General features: G+C 43.0%; 2 protein-coding genes across 2 annotated transcripts; both read right to left on the reverse strand.

Moving 5' to 3' along the window:
• Positions 1 to 284: 284 nt before the first annotated feature.
• On the reverse strand, positions 285 to 5,040 carry LOC102690615 (leucine-rich repeat-containing protein 14). The gene is made up of 4 exons (XM_069191153.1): positions 4,876 to 5,040; positions 3,150 to 3,516; positions 1,911 to 2,714; positions 285 to 1,668 (listed from the first exon to the last, which is right to left on the reverse strand). The coding sequence occupies exons 2-4, from the start codon at positions 3,437 to 3,439 to the stop codon at positions 1,095 to 1,097; spliced, it is 1,668 nt and encodes a 555-aa protein (XP_069047254.1). The 5' UTR covers positions 3,440 to 3,516; positions 4,876 to 5,040; the 3' UTR covers positions 285 to 1,094.
• A 3,604-nt stretch (positions 5,041 to 8,644) lies between these two features.
• maf1b (MAF1 homolog, negative regulator of RNA polymerase III b) lies at positions 8,645 to 16,800 on the reverse strand. The gene is made up of 8 exons (XM_015354293.2): positions 16,023 to 16,800; positions 14,668 to 14,752; positions 13,270 to 13,398; positions 12,967 to 13,126; positions 12,185 to 12,306; positions 11,749 to 11,868; positions 11,469 to 11,570; positions 8,645 to 11,266 (listed from the first exon to the last, which is right to left on the reverse strand). The coding sequence occupies exons 2-8, from the start codon at positions 14,748 to 14,750 to the stop codon at positions 11,242 to 11,244; spliced, it is 741 nt and encodes a 246-aa protein (XP_015209779.1). The 5' UTR covers positions 14,751 to 14,752; positions 16,023 to 16,800; the 3' UTR covers positions 8,645 to 11,241.
• Between the last annotated feature and the right edge of the window lie 53 nt (positions 16,801 to 16,853).

The following is a 16,853-nucleotide window of genomic DNA, read 5'->3' on the forward strand; positions in this document are numbered from 1 at the left end:
GTCCATAAGAGCACAAGACAATAAACCTACTGTACGTCATTCTTTAAAAAACATCATTGTAGTGCTTTTTAGTATTGCTGTAAGAATAGCAAACCTATACAATGAACAGCTGTATGTATGTGAAATATCTAATGAACGTTTTATAAAATGGTTTGTCATCTCAAAGAGATATGGTACAGTTTGTACAAACATACTAGTATACACAAAAATATCCGAGGTGCTTTGTCATTTGTTAATCCATTAATCAGAGCTCTCTTAACTTGTCCTGTGAATGCCAGACCTTCACCTGACAGGCCAAAACTACACAACAGAGCATTTGGTCATTGTGGTTGGTGTGTTTTATTAGCCTTACAGTTTTACAAGTTGTAGATGTGTTTAAAGAAAAATAACAACTGAAAATAAGCTTGTTTTGTCACCTGACAGACAATCAAGATACCTTTGCCCTTTGCTCCTCTGTTGATTTATTTGCATCACAATCAAGGAGAGGGAGTTACCCCTGCTTGTGATTTCATATACAAGTGAATGATAAACTGAAAAAAGAAGTCTATAAAAATACACAATATTATGAGGTAAAATTCCCAGAACCTGGCTTAACTATAACCCTGTAACATATCAATTCTGGAATTGTAATCTGTCTCCTGAAAATCTGTTGCATGTGTAGCTGCAACTTGTTTTATAGATATGATGCCAGAATCATTTTCTCTTTATTCCGCTTTTAGATTACAAAGTCGCATTCATGGCTTAACAGCAAAAATATATACTGCTAAAAAGCTCTACAATATAATGTGACATGGGTGACAGATTTACATTAAAATATATAATTTCTCTTAAAGATAACAATTATAAAAGAATATATAACAAAATATATTCCCCAGAAAAGGATTTTATTGCTACTCAGTCACAGTAGCTGTGACTCAAGATTGTCAAGATACTTTATCTCTCCCAGCATAGCAGGCTAGGGCTCACATTACCTCCAGGGCAAACAGTCCTCTTACAGGCAAACCAACCAACCTGAGGAGTGCTGGGACTCCTAAAATAGGTTCCAAAATCATTTTGAATTACCTTTCTGGAAAGGAATCCCCCACCATGCTCTGCTACTCAGGGTTGTCAATGCTGCTGTAAGTCAGCAGGTCAGAGGTGACCAGCAGGTCAGTGCGACCCCTCTCCTGCAAACACCTCTCCAGTTCTGCTTGTGTGGCCCCTAGGACACCATCCTCCTCCTCCAGGGGCCACTCCATGAGCTGGTAACTGGAGGGGGTGTGGGGCAAGCCAGGCTGGTAGCTCTCCAGGGGTTGGGGGTAGAGCAGCAGCTGAAGGGAGGAGATCGCAGTAGCTACACGAACCAGAGAGAACACCCCAGCTTGGGACAGTGGGTTCAAGGCGAGGCCCAGGGTGCGCAGGGCCTGGCAGCGAGTCAGGCATGGCCGTAACATCTCCAGCTGACCATCTGTGAGGCCACAGCCACAGAGGGAGAGGTGCAAGAGGGACCCTGAGGCCTGATGCAGCAGGCGGCACAGCGAGGGCAGTGCCTCCTCCCCTAGCCTGTTTTCACTGAGGTCCAGCCGTTGCAACGAGGAAACATGAGGGCTGCACGACAGGTAGGAGAGGTCTGCAGGGGTCAGGGAGAAATAGGGCAGCTCCAGCACCTCCAGGGGCTGGGAGAGGGAACTGGAAGGAGATGGAAAAGAATATGGAAGAAAAAGCAGCAAGGGTGGGGATAAGGTGGAGTGGGAAGAAGACGTGGGCACAGGCGAACAGGGATCCAGATGGTATAGGAAAGAGACAAAGGGAGAGGAAGAGAAATAAGAAGTTAATTTTATCTACAAAAGTGAAACAAATGAAAAATCAATTTTGAATAAATTTGCCATCTCAGACCGACATTTTCACCAAAGGCCGGGACTGTGTTGTACCTCAAAAGCAGGCGCAGGTGTCCGGAAAGCCTCAGAGCTGTCATGCTGAGCCGCCGGAGTGAGCCCAGGGCTCCCAATCCGCGGGCAATCTTGCACAACTCCACCTCCTGGCCAGGCTGGTGCCTGCGCAAGTCCAGGTTACAGTAGTGCAGACGCAGAGATCGCAGCTCAGGGAAGGGCGCCAGTGCAGGAATCAGTAACGCCAAGCCATCTACGCCTAGGTTGCTGTAACGCAGGTCAAGCCCCTGCAGGCCGGGCCGAGGAAGCAGAGACAGCATGGTGACAATGCTGGTGGCAGGCATCGCTTCCACACGCAGCTCCCGGCACTGTAACCTGAGGGGGCCTCCCGCGGTCAGGGCGGCCCGGACACGCTCCCAGGACCTGGAGTTCACAAACAGGTCTGCTCGTACGTCCACAGCCGTGGCGTGCTCCCTCTCGGAATCCATCTCCATCAAACGCGTGTACCCTCTCTTCCTCTCTCTCCCCGTCTCCGGGTGTCTCAATGCCCCCTTTTCCTTCTCCCCCTCCGCCCCCACTCCCAGCCCCCTCTCTCTCTTTCCCTCACCTCCCATCTCTCCCTCTAGCCCTCTTGCCAATCCCCTCTTCCACTCTCCTTCCCCGAGGGAGCCTCCCCGCCGGAGCTTCGTGCCGGCCACCCCGACCGCCTCGCTGCCCCTGGCCTGCAGCACCGCCGAGCAGAGGGCCAGGGTGAGGGACCAGCCTCCCATCGAGTCGGACTCTGGCGTGTCCCCTGCGCCCCGCTCGCACTGCACCCCACACAGATCCAACACCCGCAGGGCACACCTGGAGGGAGAGAGCCAGCAGAGGAGGGGGGGGGGGGGGCAGGTAGACAACACAGGGGGGAGAAGGGCAGCAAAAAGGAGGGGGAAGGAGAAGGAGAAGGAAAAGCGAGAAGGAGTGAGTTTGGTACACAGCACATTTCCCAGGACTTCCCATTTATTATGAAGTTCTTCACTTTGCGCTGCTTGAAATCAGCTTGAAATCAGCCATGCAATTGCTCCCGCACCTGCTTATTCAGTTTCTAGCAGTTTTTTCTTGCTATTGCTAAATAGTAAATCCCACTTTTTTCATTGCTATTCTTCAATTTTACGTGTCCATCGCTTGAATTTCTTAGTTAAAGTGAAAATGTTTAAACTTTTCTATTCTATCCTCTGCCAGGAAACACAGCATGATGAACAGAAGTTGTTCTGGACAACTCTGCGACGTCCTCTCCCTCACCTGGGGTCTCCCAGTCCCTTGACAACAGCGAGCAGCAGCGCCTGCACACACAGCCGGCTGTACAGCCCCTGGCCCTGCCCCGAGCTGGGCAGCAAGCCACGTCCCAGGCACAGCGTGCGCTCCGGCCAGCGCTGCACCAGCTCCCCAATGGCCAGGGGCCGCCTCTGGAGCAGAGCGGCCTCCAGCAGGGGGCAGTAGAGCTCCCGTGGCACACAGCCCAGCCAGCGTGGGGACAAGCTGTGATCACTGACCAGCCTCTGCGCACACAGACTGACGAAGGAAGGCACCATTACTCTCCTGGCATTGTATCCTCACTCCTTCAACACTCCATCACTTTCTAGCAGAGGGTGACTGCGCATCCAGGGCACTGCAGAGAGAGCGAGAGAAACTGAATAAGTGTGAGCCTGACAGAGGAGACAGAAACAGAGAGACTGGGTGAATGACGAAAAGACAGTAACAGGCAGAAAGGTTGAGAGAGATCAACAGATATAAGGAAGTAAAAGGGAGGACAAATGTGACATTGAGAGTAACTAACAGGAGGAGTATGTATAATACTGTTGTCCAGGTTTATACTGGTGTTGGTACTCCGGTATTATGACAGCAAGGTACACTTCTAGTCCAACCAGGGGAAGGTTCGTATCACAAACTCCTACACATTTCATTCCCCAATACTAACAATACAAACGGGCCTTTTAAACAAATTGTTATCTTTAAAAAACGTAAGAGGTTCGAAACGTTTCTTTTCTCCAGGTCTACAACGTCTTTTAGGTCACGCGGATTTGTCCAGCATATATTGAAACGAGCAGGGGGATTTCAAAGACTGCTCAAAAACAAGTCTCCCCTATTTGCTAATAGTACCTTAAAAAAACTATGCAAAATGTAGCAACCAAAGACCAGGTACAGAATACAGAAACTACACCCAATTAAATTCAAAAGGTTATCTGTGGATAAAAATGGAATAAAACGTCTCTCAGTGCGTTTTCTCCAAAAGAAGAAAACGATGCTTTTTTATCGACAAACGATCCTACTAGATATCTTGCCTTGTAAAGAAAATATACAGTAAGGTCTGGCAACACCATTACTGCAGCGCTGAAAGAAATTTAAAACATTCAAAAGACATATAATACCAAATCAGCCGGCACAATTTGAAGATACCGTATAACATTTTAATTGCTATAGTTTACACTGCAATAATATGAAGAGAACTCTTAAAAAATAATTTTCGCCCGCAGAGCGCTTGTGTAATTTCTGCAAATCATCTTAATAGCATGCATTACGAGGTTTTTCAGTTTCTCATATTTTCGTAAAAGACCCCTTTTGCTTTCACAATAGTTTTCATGGCGGTCTAATATTAGAATATGAACGTTTAACTTCTTGAATATATCAAAGTCAGAGAAAACTCACTTACATATGCAATGAGAGGTCACATTGCAAATGCTAGCACGTAAGATATACAATGGTCACTCTAATCATAATAATAAAAGTACTACAGTATGATTATTCATTGTAGGGCATATTTTAATACTAATATTTAAAGCTTAATTGTTTGATGAAACAGTCTGCAGGACTGTGATTTTGTACAATCCATCGGATGGTGTAGCACAAATGAGTTTGTATCACAGCAGACGTAACATACATCTATAAATAAGTGATGACATACTGAGCATGTAAAAAGACAAATTAAACGAAAGCAAAAAAATAAACTGAAAATAGTAGGATATCATACACAGCGAAGAAAATGAAGGAGTGCTCCTGATTCATTTCCAGCGATGGCACACTCTTCTCTATGCAAAACCTGCTACTTTTTAGTAAATATTCACTAATTTACGAATCCAGGGGAATTCGTCATCTTGCAGCTCCTACCCGAAAGACGGCGCCAGCTAATGACGTAATGAAAACAACAGCGCCAGAGGAAGTGTAGCGATTCCTCGCATTGAGCTCAGAGGCTTTTTTCAAAATAAGTTTTTAAACACCAGAAATACAAAAAAGGAGACAGAATAATAAAATATATGCAGAAATAGACACTTCAAAGCCAGAGGAATTCATAATTGTAAAAACTAAAAATTATACTTTTTAGATATTTCTATTGTGTCTTGCCTTTTCATTCTTTAAATTTCTAATAGAATTTAAATAAAAAAGGAATTCAACTTTAAAAGCATGAATAGAGGGAGCAGTATTAGTATATTTGTGGATAAAGTATTTAGCCAAAATAATTAACAGATTAATAATAAAAACCTTTTCTTTATCCAAATCAGATATAACAAAATATAAAATAATATCAAAATCTTTCAATTTAACATTTACCTTTACATGTTGAGCAATAACATTTTGCAGATCTATCCAAAACAGTTTTGTATATATGCAGTTAACAAACAACTGTAACAAAGATTCCTTCTCATTATTACAAAATACACATAAGTCATCTTGTTCATCTTTAAATCTAGAAAGTCTAACAGGATAAAATCTGTGAACGATCTTAAATTTCTTTAACTTTATTTGTATTGATCAGCAATGGATCAAACTAATTTCCAATTTATATTCCTAAACATAGCATTCCAAAAGGATGTACAAGAAGGTATAACATATGACTTACACAAGTTCCTCATATAATAATTATTGCATTTTTAATCTTTTATATTTATTCCATCCAACAATAAATGATCAGAGAAATCAGAAAAAACTCTGTTGGCAAGCCCAAGACTACCTCTAAACAGCCTCACCATTTTCATAGGAATTGCATCAGAGACTACGGCATATTCACGGGGAGTGACAGGAATCTTACATTTTTCAAAAAATTCTGTATATCTGAACAATCTATCCTCTTCATTTAACAATCGGGCCACTAGCCAGATTTTGTTTTGAGTTCATAGGCTACTGCGCCCCTCCTGTAGGACAGCGCTCAATTCCCCTCCTTTTTGATGCTTTCAGCTTATAAATGTTGCTTTTAATTTTTATGCTCACTAACCCCGGCCATTAGGCAAAATGATTAGGCTGGGTGAAGCACACCTTCTGCAGCATTTCTAACAGTCACCCTAACTGTTATTAAATAGATCGCGTTAAGTAATGATTTAAAACATTTTTATTCAAAGTTTTATCCTGACTACAGTGAGTACGGAGTGGAAATGCCCTCAACATATTTTTAAATAATTATTATTAAGTATTATTAATTATTAACAATATAATTAAATAATATTTGTTATTAATTAAAATCATTAACAGAATTGGTGGCGCAGTGGTTAGCATGACAGCTCTGGGGCCCTGCCTTCAATTTCAGATCTGGGGTGCTATCTGTGCAGAGTTTGTATGTTCTCCTTGCATGGTTTTCCTCCCACAATAAAAGAAAAACATACTGATAGGTTATTTGGCTTCTGGGAAAAGTGGCCCCAGGTCTGAGTGTATGTGTCTGTTCCCCAGACAGGAAAGACTGCTTTCCTTGTACAGGGCGTACCCTGCCTTGTGCCTGTTGCTTGCTGGGATAGGCTCTGGTTCCCCTGTGACCCTAAATTGGTAAAAGTGGTTAAAATGGATGGGTAATTTATTTTAAATGTGTTTTTAATTGCTAATTATTTGACATAATAATAAGGTTGTCAATTCATGGTGCTTTAACACAAAACTCCAGAAGATACCAGACTAGAGACATAAAAAGACAATTCAGACTGATTCAGTAACATGACATGAAGAGTTCAGCTGCTGAATGATTAGTATGAGCTGCACTGGGATTGACAGTACTGTGCAACACAACTCTCAGTCCAGCCTGACAGCACAACCTGTTACCAGAGCACATTGGAGTTCCTCAGGCACAAAACCAGGGTCTCCAGAAAGGCCAGGAAACAGCCCCTCAGGGAAGGACCCGAAATCAACATGTTTCTTCCTGATCAATTGTTTTCTCAAAATGATTACCAAGTATTTGCTGACCTGGTCTCCAGCTCTGTTTGAATTTTATTTTCATAATGCAAATCAACAAAAAATGTAAAAACGTAGTAAACAGAATGTCATTTTCTCCATCAATGTGTTCTGTGAGATTTAACCACTGTGTAATGTTAAGCGTGTTTCTAGTTTTCCGGATCAAGGTTAAAGACTTTCTTGGCAAAACTTGAGGCAGTGAGTACTGTTTGTGGGGTTTTAATCAGTGGATTAATTACCAAGAGATTTCCATGTAAACAAAGCCATAAAGACAGAAGAATGCTGTGGCACATAAAGAGAGACATTTAATCAATGACTGCCTGCCAGAATCGTCGTGTTATAGCGCAGAGCCAGGTAGTATGGATTTCAGATATCTAAAGTGTCCAGTATGCAGTCTGAGCTTGTATCTGAATTTATTACACCCATTTTATACATCTTAGGCTGGAGAAAATGTACTCCTGCTTATAGGATCATAAACTTTCTAGGTTTCACAGCTCCCTTCAATCAGCTGTCTGAGATTTAAGCAATATTATCCCACCAACAATGCATGTGTCACACCTAGTACACCTAGAGGGCGCTCTACTTCTATCCTGTTCCTAGTTCCCTGTGATTATTCATGTCTTTCTGGTGTATCTTGTTGTGTAGCCTATTTACTTCCTGTTTCTGCTCTGCTCCTCGCTCAGCATTGAGGTTCAGATGTCCTGAGACCCGCCTAGCACCAGGGACTCCTGTCCATGGCCTGAGGGCATAGGTTTCTATACAGCATTTCCTGAACAGCTGAGCCTGGGCTAACACCCGTCTCGCTCCTACGCATAGGGCCTTTTTCGCTCTCCTGCCATTCCAGTTCGTCCCTTCCAACATCCGTGACAGCATGCTTATTGAGAGGGTTTATCATCACATAAGTTTCTCAATGTGACTTTACTGCTCACCAGGTAAGAGTTTATACAAAACAAAGCAAACACTTAATCCAGTCAAGGAGAGACAACTAATCTTCCCAGGCCAAATTCTATTATGCAGCATGTTTAAAACATGGATAGGGTGCAGAATCAAATATGAAAAGGTCTGCTCAAGCACGTAGTTAAGTTAAAAGCATCAATTAGGCTAGGAAATCAAGTTTGATCAAGTCAAATCAAGGCAAAGAAGACCTCCAGGATCAGGACTACTAACTGCTCAAAACTCTTGCCATCTAACCCAGGTGAGACTAGGACAGCTGTCTCCTGCCAGTTTAGATACAATTTTAACATGAATGTAAAGGCTCATTTGTGTTAAACATGAGAATGACTTTTTAATGTAGTCATACCATGATCCCAGATCATACCCGCTGCTTTTTTTTAGTGGCTGCCTTCTAACACCCAATGTGCTTTTAACATCTTGTTCTCTAACGGGTCAAACAATACAGAAGAATGATGCAAAAGCTTAAGCAATCAAATAACACACAAGGCTTGAAGTATGTACATATAATTTGTTCGGAGTATTTTTCGGTTACCCTTTTAAATAAAAAAATGGATGAAAGTGTTAACAGTGAATGTAACAACCAAAAATGTAAAGGTTGTTTCGATTAACCGATCACAATAATACAGTTCACTGCTTGATGAAGCAAAGAATATTTTATTGAGGTAAAAAAATTAAACATTAATAAGGACATGAAGCATCACCAGCCTCAGCCTAGCTGAAGACATAGAACGGAGCAGAATCACACACCCAGGATCTGAGGACTGAACAGAGTCTATACGAGTACAGATGCACACTTTGGGGAAAAACGGAGGTAAATCCATTTCAATGCATTCATTGCTGCTGTTATTAATTTTATCAGGCTACAGAAAAATAACTTGATGATCAGAAATATATTTAAAAATTAAAAACCAGAGACACCAGCATCCTGCTGACTTGTCAGAAGACCTTTCATCTGTGATCAGCATCACAGAAAACAAACAGGTCCTCTCTCAAGATCACTGCATATCATATCTGGCTTAATAACAGTCATCTCAATTTCAATAAGAAAAAATGTTTTTAAAAACTTAAACTGGACAGGAAAACAGTCAGCATTTCAGGCTTGAAATTGCCAGTTATTTTTAAGCAACTTCTCCCTTTACACTAGAATTACAGCTTTGTAAGCAACCTGTGCTCTATATTTGAGAAAAGCATGCAACACTGCCTGCATTCTAGATATTTTACAAATCATGAAACACTGCACTTTTGTTTCAGATCCATGAAAGTACACAAATACTTAATACGAAAACATTTGGTCAGCAGACGTCTTACACAACAGTGCAAAGATACAATAGCTGCTAAATATAGTTATTTGATTAGCAGAGGTGTCAAAAGATTGAACAGCATTACCTGTAAGCTGTTTGACAGTTTCCAGTAAAGGAGAATCAATTCGATCATCTACACAAGAGAAACCTATCTTGTTTCGTCACCTAATATTAGGGGTTTTAATGTTCAAAATGACTGGTTCACAAAGCTAAAGTGGTCAACAATAAAACACCCTATCAGTGTTGCTCAACACCTCCAGTCACCACAGTCTGGGAAAAACACAGAGGAAAGACAACCAGCCTGCCTCCCCTTATCATTCAAGGGGAGTGGAGCAGGGGGACACTAGGTACAAGCGCAAAACCAAGGGGAAGATCACCTCAATACAGAAAAGACCGCAGGCAGCTGAGTGAACACACTATCCCCCTCATGATGCTGCATTACAGTGGAGCAAGTCTCCAACTGTAAAAGAGCCCCCCCATCAGCTTCACAACAATGGTGTACGTAGTGTACACTCTGATTTACACCACAGAAGACAAGTCCTGTACCAAATGATTCCCAGCTGGCAAAAAAAGGCTAACTGCAGGTTTTCAGACTTCAAACGAATTTCTACACATTAAGCTAAATCAGTGTTTGCATTACGTGAAAAACAGCATATAATGACTGAAGTCTAATACGACACAGATGTACCGCAAAGAATTAAACCAAACATTCCAAAATCACCGATTTCTCCTCAGAGCTGTAATACACATCAGTCCAGCTCCATAAATTTCATACACCTCAGGATCGAACAGTCTGGGTTTATCATTGATTCATGGTCAAGATAAAAACAAAGTACATCTCATGCAGCTCCTTACAAATGTAAGCAGAGGAAAGATTGTTCTGGCTGTCCACATAGCACAGCTCACAGCAATGTTCTAAAGAAAGGAAGTACATCTCTTCACGGCGATTTGCCAGAGGTTGATGGTGTCAGTTCAGGCACATGAACAGTAGAGAGCCCCCTAACATGCATGCTCTCTTGCTTCTAGCTACTTTTCAGTGCATCACAGATTCTCAGTGCATTCTCAGATTCTCAGAGCACACCCATCTCCCAGAACAGAGAAAGACAAGTCTTTCCATTCCAAATCATCACCTTATTTCCTCCTCAGTACACACTCCTACTCTTCCCCACTAAGTGAAACAAAAATTACTGTATGCCTGAACAAGACAGAATCTACCCATCAACTAAACAGCTGAAATTCACAGTCCCCAATCCACACCAAATGGCCTACTCAATCTTGATACTCAGTCCACTGGGGTAAGTTATTGCTTGAAGATTGCAGTTTGGTAGATTTCCATCCTGGTAGATGGAAAGAGTAGAGCCGTGCTGAGCACATGGTGATGGAGGTTTCCTGCGTCTGTGATGCTCTCGAAGGGAGGAAGAGATGCAGTCCTGGGGAGGTGTAACCAGTTTGACTCCAATGTCCAAGGCACCATCACAGCAGACCTAAGCAAGTGGCGTTTTCCCCACTAATCCAGTCAACATGGAAGTTAATCCGGTTTGCCAATGACCACTGCAGGGGTGCCCTTAAATCCCTGAGAGGGTGACAAAATGGGTATCCAGGGAGTGTACTGGGGTCTCTTTAGCATGATGTCCACGTTTTCTCAAAAATGTCTGTGCCCCAGAGACGACCCAAGTGTCATCAAAATATACATGTCCAAAGTCTAATTTAAATAAGACCTTACCCTCCATACTGATAATGGAAGAGCAGCACCAGCCCCATCAGAGAAATACTGTGAGAAAGAGGTAAAAATAAAGGCCACCAGGACCGGAGAAACAGGCAAAAGGCAGGAGAGGGCCAAAAAAAGACAATGAGAAGAGGAGAGCTTCTCTACTGCTTTGGGAAAGGCAAGCAGCTCATCTGTCCACATAATCTCATCAATCAGTATGAGGAGCCTAGACACACACCGTCCTCTGGAAGCTATAAAAAAAGCAGAACAAGATAAATGAGACCAATGCCTATTTCATTAGAAATCATATCACTTAAACATTATGCAACTGATAATGTAAATACAGGTAAACAGAAACCCGGGAAGACAAAAAAAAGGCACAAGAACAGAAAGACAGACAGCCAGATGGCGATAAATAAGAAATGCCAACAAAAAAGACAGGCATGCACAGACCTATCCTCGGTGAAGCCGTCTCTCTCCTCCTCGTCCAGCTCAGCCTCCAGCTCCATGTCCAGTTCAACATCCAGAGTGTCCCGGCCATAGCCACTGAGAACACTGCGAGAAAGCGAGACAATCACCATACTGCTGCAATCTCTCAGACCACAATGTGCCACAGTGAGATGCAAGGAAGAATTGTGGCTATCTTCCATTTCTCTGCTCTAGCATTTTAGACTGTCTGCTAGTGTGCTAGCAGTGGATGTTAGCTGCTGTTTAGAAATTAATCCAGACTGACCTGATGGAGCGGCAGGTAAAGAAAACAATCCTCTTCAGCTTCTTGTTGTAGAAGAAGTAGTTGAAGGACCAGAGGCTGCCCTCTTCCCCAAAAGGGTCAGAGTCCAGGTCAGGGTTATAGCTGAGAGGGCAGAAGGATGGTACATTAACGACCTGCTTACATTTCTCCAAATCCCTGGTACATTCCTCGCTGCTGATTGTGTCTGAAGAGCACCTAAGAGCCCCTTTCTCAGTAACTATTGCACTCCTGCTACTAGCTAGTCCTTCCTATACTACACCACTGCAACCTTCCACAATTCCTATAGTCACACAATTTTTCACAAAGGACTCTGCTGTATGTATTTATCGATAATGCACATAAAATATAAATCGATGTTCACCTCAACCCACATTAACACCTCAATCATATTACCCACATCTGTATGCATCACACCCACCTGTATATGTCACAGTTCTGCAGGCTGATCTCTTGGTCGATGGCGCTCCAGAGCTCTGGACAAAGGACGTTAAATTCCTCCCCCACAGAAGAGAACAGACTGCTATTAACGGCAGTCACCACCTGTTGGAGACAGACCAGGCTCATGACTCACAATGGTGAGGAAAAACAAGGTGCTTACCCACTTTAGGGATGGGACATGAATCAAAAATAATATTTTTTGTGAAGATTCATATCAGACACTGGCAAATCCACTATGAGAAATGCAGAAATGTCATGAAAAACATGACTATTTTCTGGACTGCAACTTGTCATCAAACTAAAGCACAAAATAATCTACCTTTAGCCATGAAATATTTGTTTTTATTTAATTTCTTGACAATCTCAGTAACAACTGCAAAGAAAACTGACCTGCTCCTCACCGATGCTACCTTGTCACTTAGTAAAACCAAGCACATCAAAAAGAATGAAGGAAACTAAAACTTTGCCAATGGCTTTTAGATCATAGATACTTCTAAGATATTGTACACTACATTTTGCAATTCTAGAAAACAGTTTGCCTTGTTTTTTTCCCCCCAAACCTAGTGACCTCCACAGGCAATTTTAATACTGTTTAATTATAAGCAGCATTAAATACAATTCAGTCCAACAAATTGAGCCTATAATCATTATTTGAGATAACAATGAAAATGGCGTGACTGTGCACCTCTAGCCCAGTTGATTGTGCATAACTAGTGAGAGAGTACAGTGGGTGTCTGTACGTATACAAATGTGTGCAATTACCCAGTTGAGGCTGGGCTCCCTGCTGAACTCGTGGGCCCGTGCGGTGCTGAAGTCATAGTCGGGCCTGAAGGACTCATTTAGGGTGGTGATGAGGTAGAACAGGGTCTTCCTGCAGCACTTATCACTGAGGGGACTGTCCCTCTCCTCGCTCCTGCTGAGACTAAAGAGGGGAGGAAGAGTGACACAGTGACACACACAGAACTGGGGAAAAATGCCAGACAAAGACAAGCAGACGAGATAACACAGAGACAGGAAGGCTGAGTGGGACAGGCTGTGACAGACAGGCAGACACAAGAGACTGACCAGGGCGAACTGGTAGCGCTGGTCTGGGGAGGGGACAGTGCCTCCAGGACGTGGGGCTGCCCTTCCTGACAGAACTGCTTAAACATGTGCTTGTCATCGCCCGCCATCTTGCAGGAGTAACTCTCAATCCTAGAAAGAGAAACAGAGAGAGTGATTGGAAAGGCCCACTTGCTATTTATTGTCCTGCACAGAAGTATCTGCATTTTTGTCTGTGGTGCTCCGCTGTCCTGGTACTCAGATCAATCCTGTCATCACAATGAATATACTGTCAAGGGTTCGAGGAGAAACAACAGGCAGCAGGTAGCACCTTTAGTGTTCAGGAAAGAGAAATGGGGACTTGCAAAGACAGCAGAAGCACAAAATCGGCAGAGGGGTGTGCTTATCGATGTATCCCTGCAGAGGGAGAGGGACAGACTGGGGAGGTGAGATGGAGTTGAACTAAGACAGCATGATCCTAGCAACACAGTGAACTATTTAAGGATCTGGGTAGCTCTTCCATAATGCCAGCGAGCCAGAGAGGGAGTGTGATGGTGTTTATTTTTGTTTCTCTGAGTGGTATAAAGCTGTTACATAAGGACACTCTGCAACGTTGTGCTCTTGCTGTCACTGGCACTCACAGGCCAATCTAAAATTATCACTGAGAAGAAGGACAAAAGGGTAGAGGGTAGGCACGCTACATACTCTCTCTTCTCCCCGTCATTCCATTAAGGCTATCCCGCTGCTCCTGTACTTGTGAACATGAATTCAAGTCATAAAACAGAATCCCCGGAAACTGAAAAATGGACAAAAAAATGAGCAAATGTTTGCCTGATTTCTAAAAACATAAAATATCAAAATAAATGAGAACTGCCACAAATGGTACTTCAAAAGTGTGTGGAATTTCAAATGTCCATCCTTCTGTTTGATCTAGGGAGAAGATGAGTGGTCAGCAAGATCCTCTTCCAGCAAGAGAACATCAAGCTCACACTATTTGAGGAATGTAAAGCACGGTTTAGATAGATAATACTTTATTAATCCCGTAGGGAAATTGATGTGTTACAGCAGTCCAGCCCAAGACAAGCAAAACATACATCAGAATAGTTATAAAACAAAAGACAAACAAAATAAATAAAAATAAATAAATACATAGGTGTGTGTTTATGGCTTGGAATGAGTTTGTAAATATTAACATCATAGGATGGCAGAGTCTTCTAGTTTAATTCTTGTGTTCTTACACTACGTCGATGTCCCCAGCTATTTAAGCACACAATTAACCCTCTTCTCCAGGTCTTAATTAGCTGGTAAATTAAGGATAGCCTGAAATGCTGGTTAACAGCCCTCTAGAAATACAGTGCAAGACTCCTGCCCTACACAGCTGCGAAGAACTGTGACAGGGTGACAAGGCGCTGAGATACTGACCTGCCAATGATGTGGGAGTCTCCCATCTCCACACACAGCCGGGAGCTCAGAGCCTCAAAACTGGAATTCTCCAACAGCTTCATACCTGAGGGAGGAAGGATAAAGAGAGTCATGGAGGATGGTAGGAGAAGAGAGGGAGAGAAAGGAGAAAGGACAAAAGGTAGTCAGAAGAGTGATAAAGAAGAAAATATGTATCCTTCTTTTTCTATGTCTTGTTGATTATCCTGGTTTATGTTTTAACTCTGTAGTTATCCAGTTAGTTACCTGTCGCTGTTGTAGTGCGTTGGTAATACTGTAATGAAGAGATCAAGCCAATGATGCCCTTTGAACTGAACTGAGAGACAGGATACATGCATCGCCTTGGGAAAAAAAATCAGTTAAGCCCCCCATCCCACCCCAAAATAAGGAGGTGGACCCCTCTACCCACTTTAGAATAGTGATTCTCAACTGAGAATTCGGACATAATGTGGGATCCCAGAATCAAAGGACTTTGTAACACGTCCTAGTTAAACAGCGGGCAAGATCAACACTCGCACTGAAGATGATTAGCTGTACTAATTTTCGACTTCAATGTTTTATTCATATTGCACATTTATGTGACGATGTTCAGGAAGGGGAGACGCAGGCAGAAAAGGTCGAGAACCGCTGGTGTAAGCCGAGTGGCGTTATGAAATTATCAGGCTCCCTTGCTATTTTGCTAAACTAGCTGCTATTGGAAACAGACTCCGGGCTCGCTTGGCGACAAAGCGCGTCAGATCCGACCCTGCTGCATCCCTCTTCTCGCAGCCAATCTCTTCACGGCCAACCCTCCCCCTCGCACCCAATTTCAGTTTCTCCTTCCCCCCACACAATAGCCGTCTACTTCCTGGTTGCAACCCAAAGGGGATATTAACTTTTTTTTTTACCTAAAAAGGAAAGAGGAACAGAGTTAAATGTCCCAGCGACATAAACTCATGCAAAACAACGCAATGTTTTGTGAAAACAGCTCGAGCACAAAGCATGCCCTTCGCTGGTAGGCTTTCCGTGTCACGCAGGAGCGCTTCAGATTTTTTGTTCAAAAGTTTGAACAAAGGCTCCAATACAGTCAGACCAAATAAATGAAGGGTGTGAGATCTGCTACAACACATTTGGAGATTTCACGTCAGATTCATACTTCGGTCTTGAAGTGATCAGATTTTGCTCCACACTGTTTCGAGAGTCGTCCTTATAAGCCTATTGCGCAATATCGAGACCTGCTGCGTCTAGTCCCTGGACCGCCGTTACTGCTCAAGTTGCTACTTAGCCTCTTGGCAATAGAATATAGCTTAATCACACTTATTTACAGCAATATAACATAAACATGCAACAATACTCACCTTCCTAATGATCTTTTCCTCCAGACTCGAACTGGCAATCCCCCGTCTGAAATAACTAAATATTGCGGTTTCGCGTTTATTTAAAAACCCCTTTGATCGGACTTCTCGCAAGTGGCTGTAATGGGAGCTCTGGTGTAGTTCCGCGATAGCGATGGACACGATTTCAACTGATAAATAATTTAACTCAACACGACGTTCTCCCTTCAAAAATACTCTGTCGTTGATGCCGTCTTAACGTTATTCTTTTCCGCGCCATCGATGCGAAATTCAGCTCCGAAAAACTGTTTTCAAGCAAAATGAAAGACTCAAGTCCCAACGGGCTAACAGTAAAAGCTGTGTCGAGCAGCGGCTGCATCCCCCTTTAAGCTATCTGTTCTGCTAAAAATAAAATTAAGACACTGTATCGAGGTCAAAGAGGCCTTTACTCCTCACGGATTTACTTGTTAAAGATTTAATCTCCCACAAAACAAGGCGCTATATGGCAAAAACACCGCCTCCGCCACTGCGACTGCAAACAACAACAGTCCTCACAAGCCCCACCCCTGAGCGTTATCGCATCAAGTCACGTCCCATCCACCCTCATCGTCAGTGGCTCTTGCGCCTCTCCGTCTAAACTGCTGACCAATCGGATGACACCAAAGGGCCTGTCAGTAAAGACCGTCGACTATCCGCTCAAGGACAAAACATTATAAAATCCCTTCTTCCTCAACCTTTCTTAGCTTTATGTTCAGTAAGAATGCGTTTTATAAGGGGGCTTGTTAGATTATCGACACTGAATTTCGTTAAATCAAGAAACATTGATCAGATCAGTGAAGGACAATCCCTGTTGGT

Source organism: Lepisosteus oculatus, chromosome 6, assembly GCF_040954835.1.
Source record: "Lepisosteus oculatus isolate fLepOcu1 chromosome 6, fLepOcu1.hap2, whole genome shotgun sequence".
In the NCBI taxonomy this organism is placed as follows: Eukaryota; Metazoa; Chordata; class Actinopteri; order Semionotiformes; family Lepisosteidae; genus Lepisosteus; species Lepisosteus oculatus.

What these genes read in the sequence shown, in the direction of transcription:
- LOC102690615 (XM_069191153.1), bottom strand. Translation starts at nt 3,439, where the DNA reads ATGGTGCCTTCCTTCGTCAGTCTGTGTGCGCAGAGGCTGGTCAGTGAT. An exon ending in AAGGGACTGGGAGACCCCAG is followed by an intron (nt 2,715 to 3,149) that starts GTGAGGGAGAGG and finishes CTCTCCCTCCAG; the next exon opens with GTGTGCCCTGCGGGTGTTGG. An exon ending in CACCTGCGCCTGCTTTTGAG is followed by an intron (nt 1,669 to 1,910) that starts GTACAACACAGT and finishes ATCTCCTTCCAG; the next exon opens with TTCCCTCTCCCAGCCCCTGG.
- maf1b (XM_015354293.2), bottom strand. Translation starts at nt 14,750, where the DNA reads ATGAAGCTGTTGGAGAATTCCAGTTTTGAGGCTCTGAGCTCCCGGCTG. An exon ending in GGGAGCCCAGCCTCAACTGG is followed by an intron (nt 12,307 to 12,966) that starts GTAATTGCACAC and finishes TGTCTCCAACAG; the next exon opens with GTGGTGACTGCCGTTAATAG. An exon ending in TTTACCTGCCGCTCCATCAG is followed by an intron (nt 11,571 to 11,748) that starts GTCAGTCTGGAT and finishes GCTTTCTCGCAG; the next exon opens with TGTTCTCAGTGGCTATGGCC.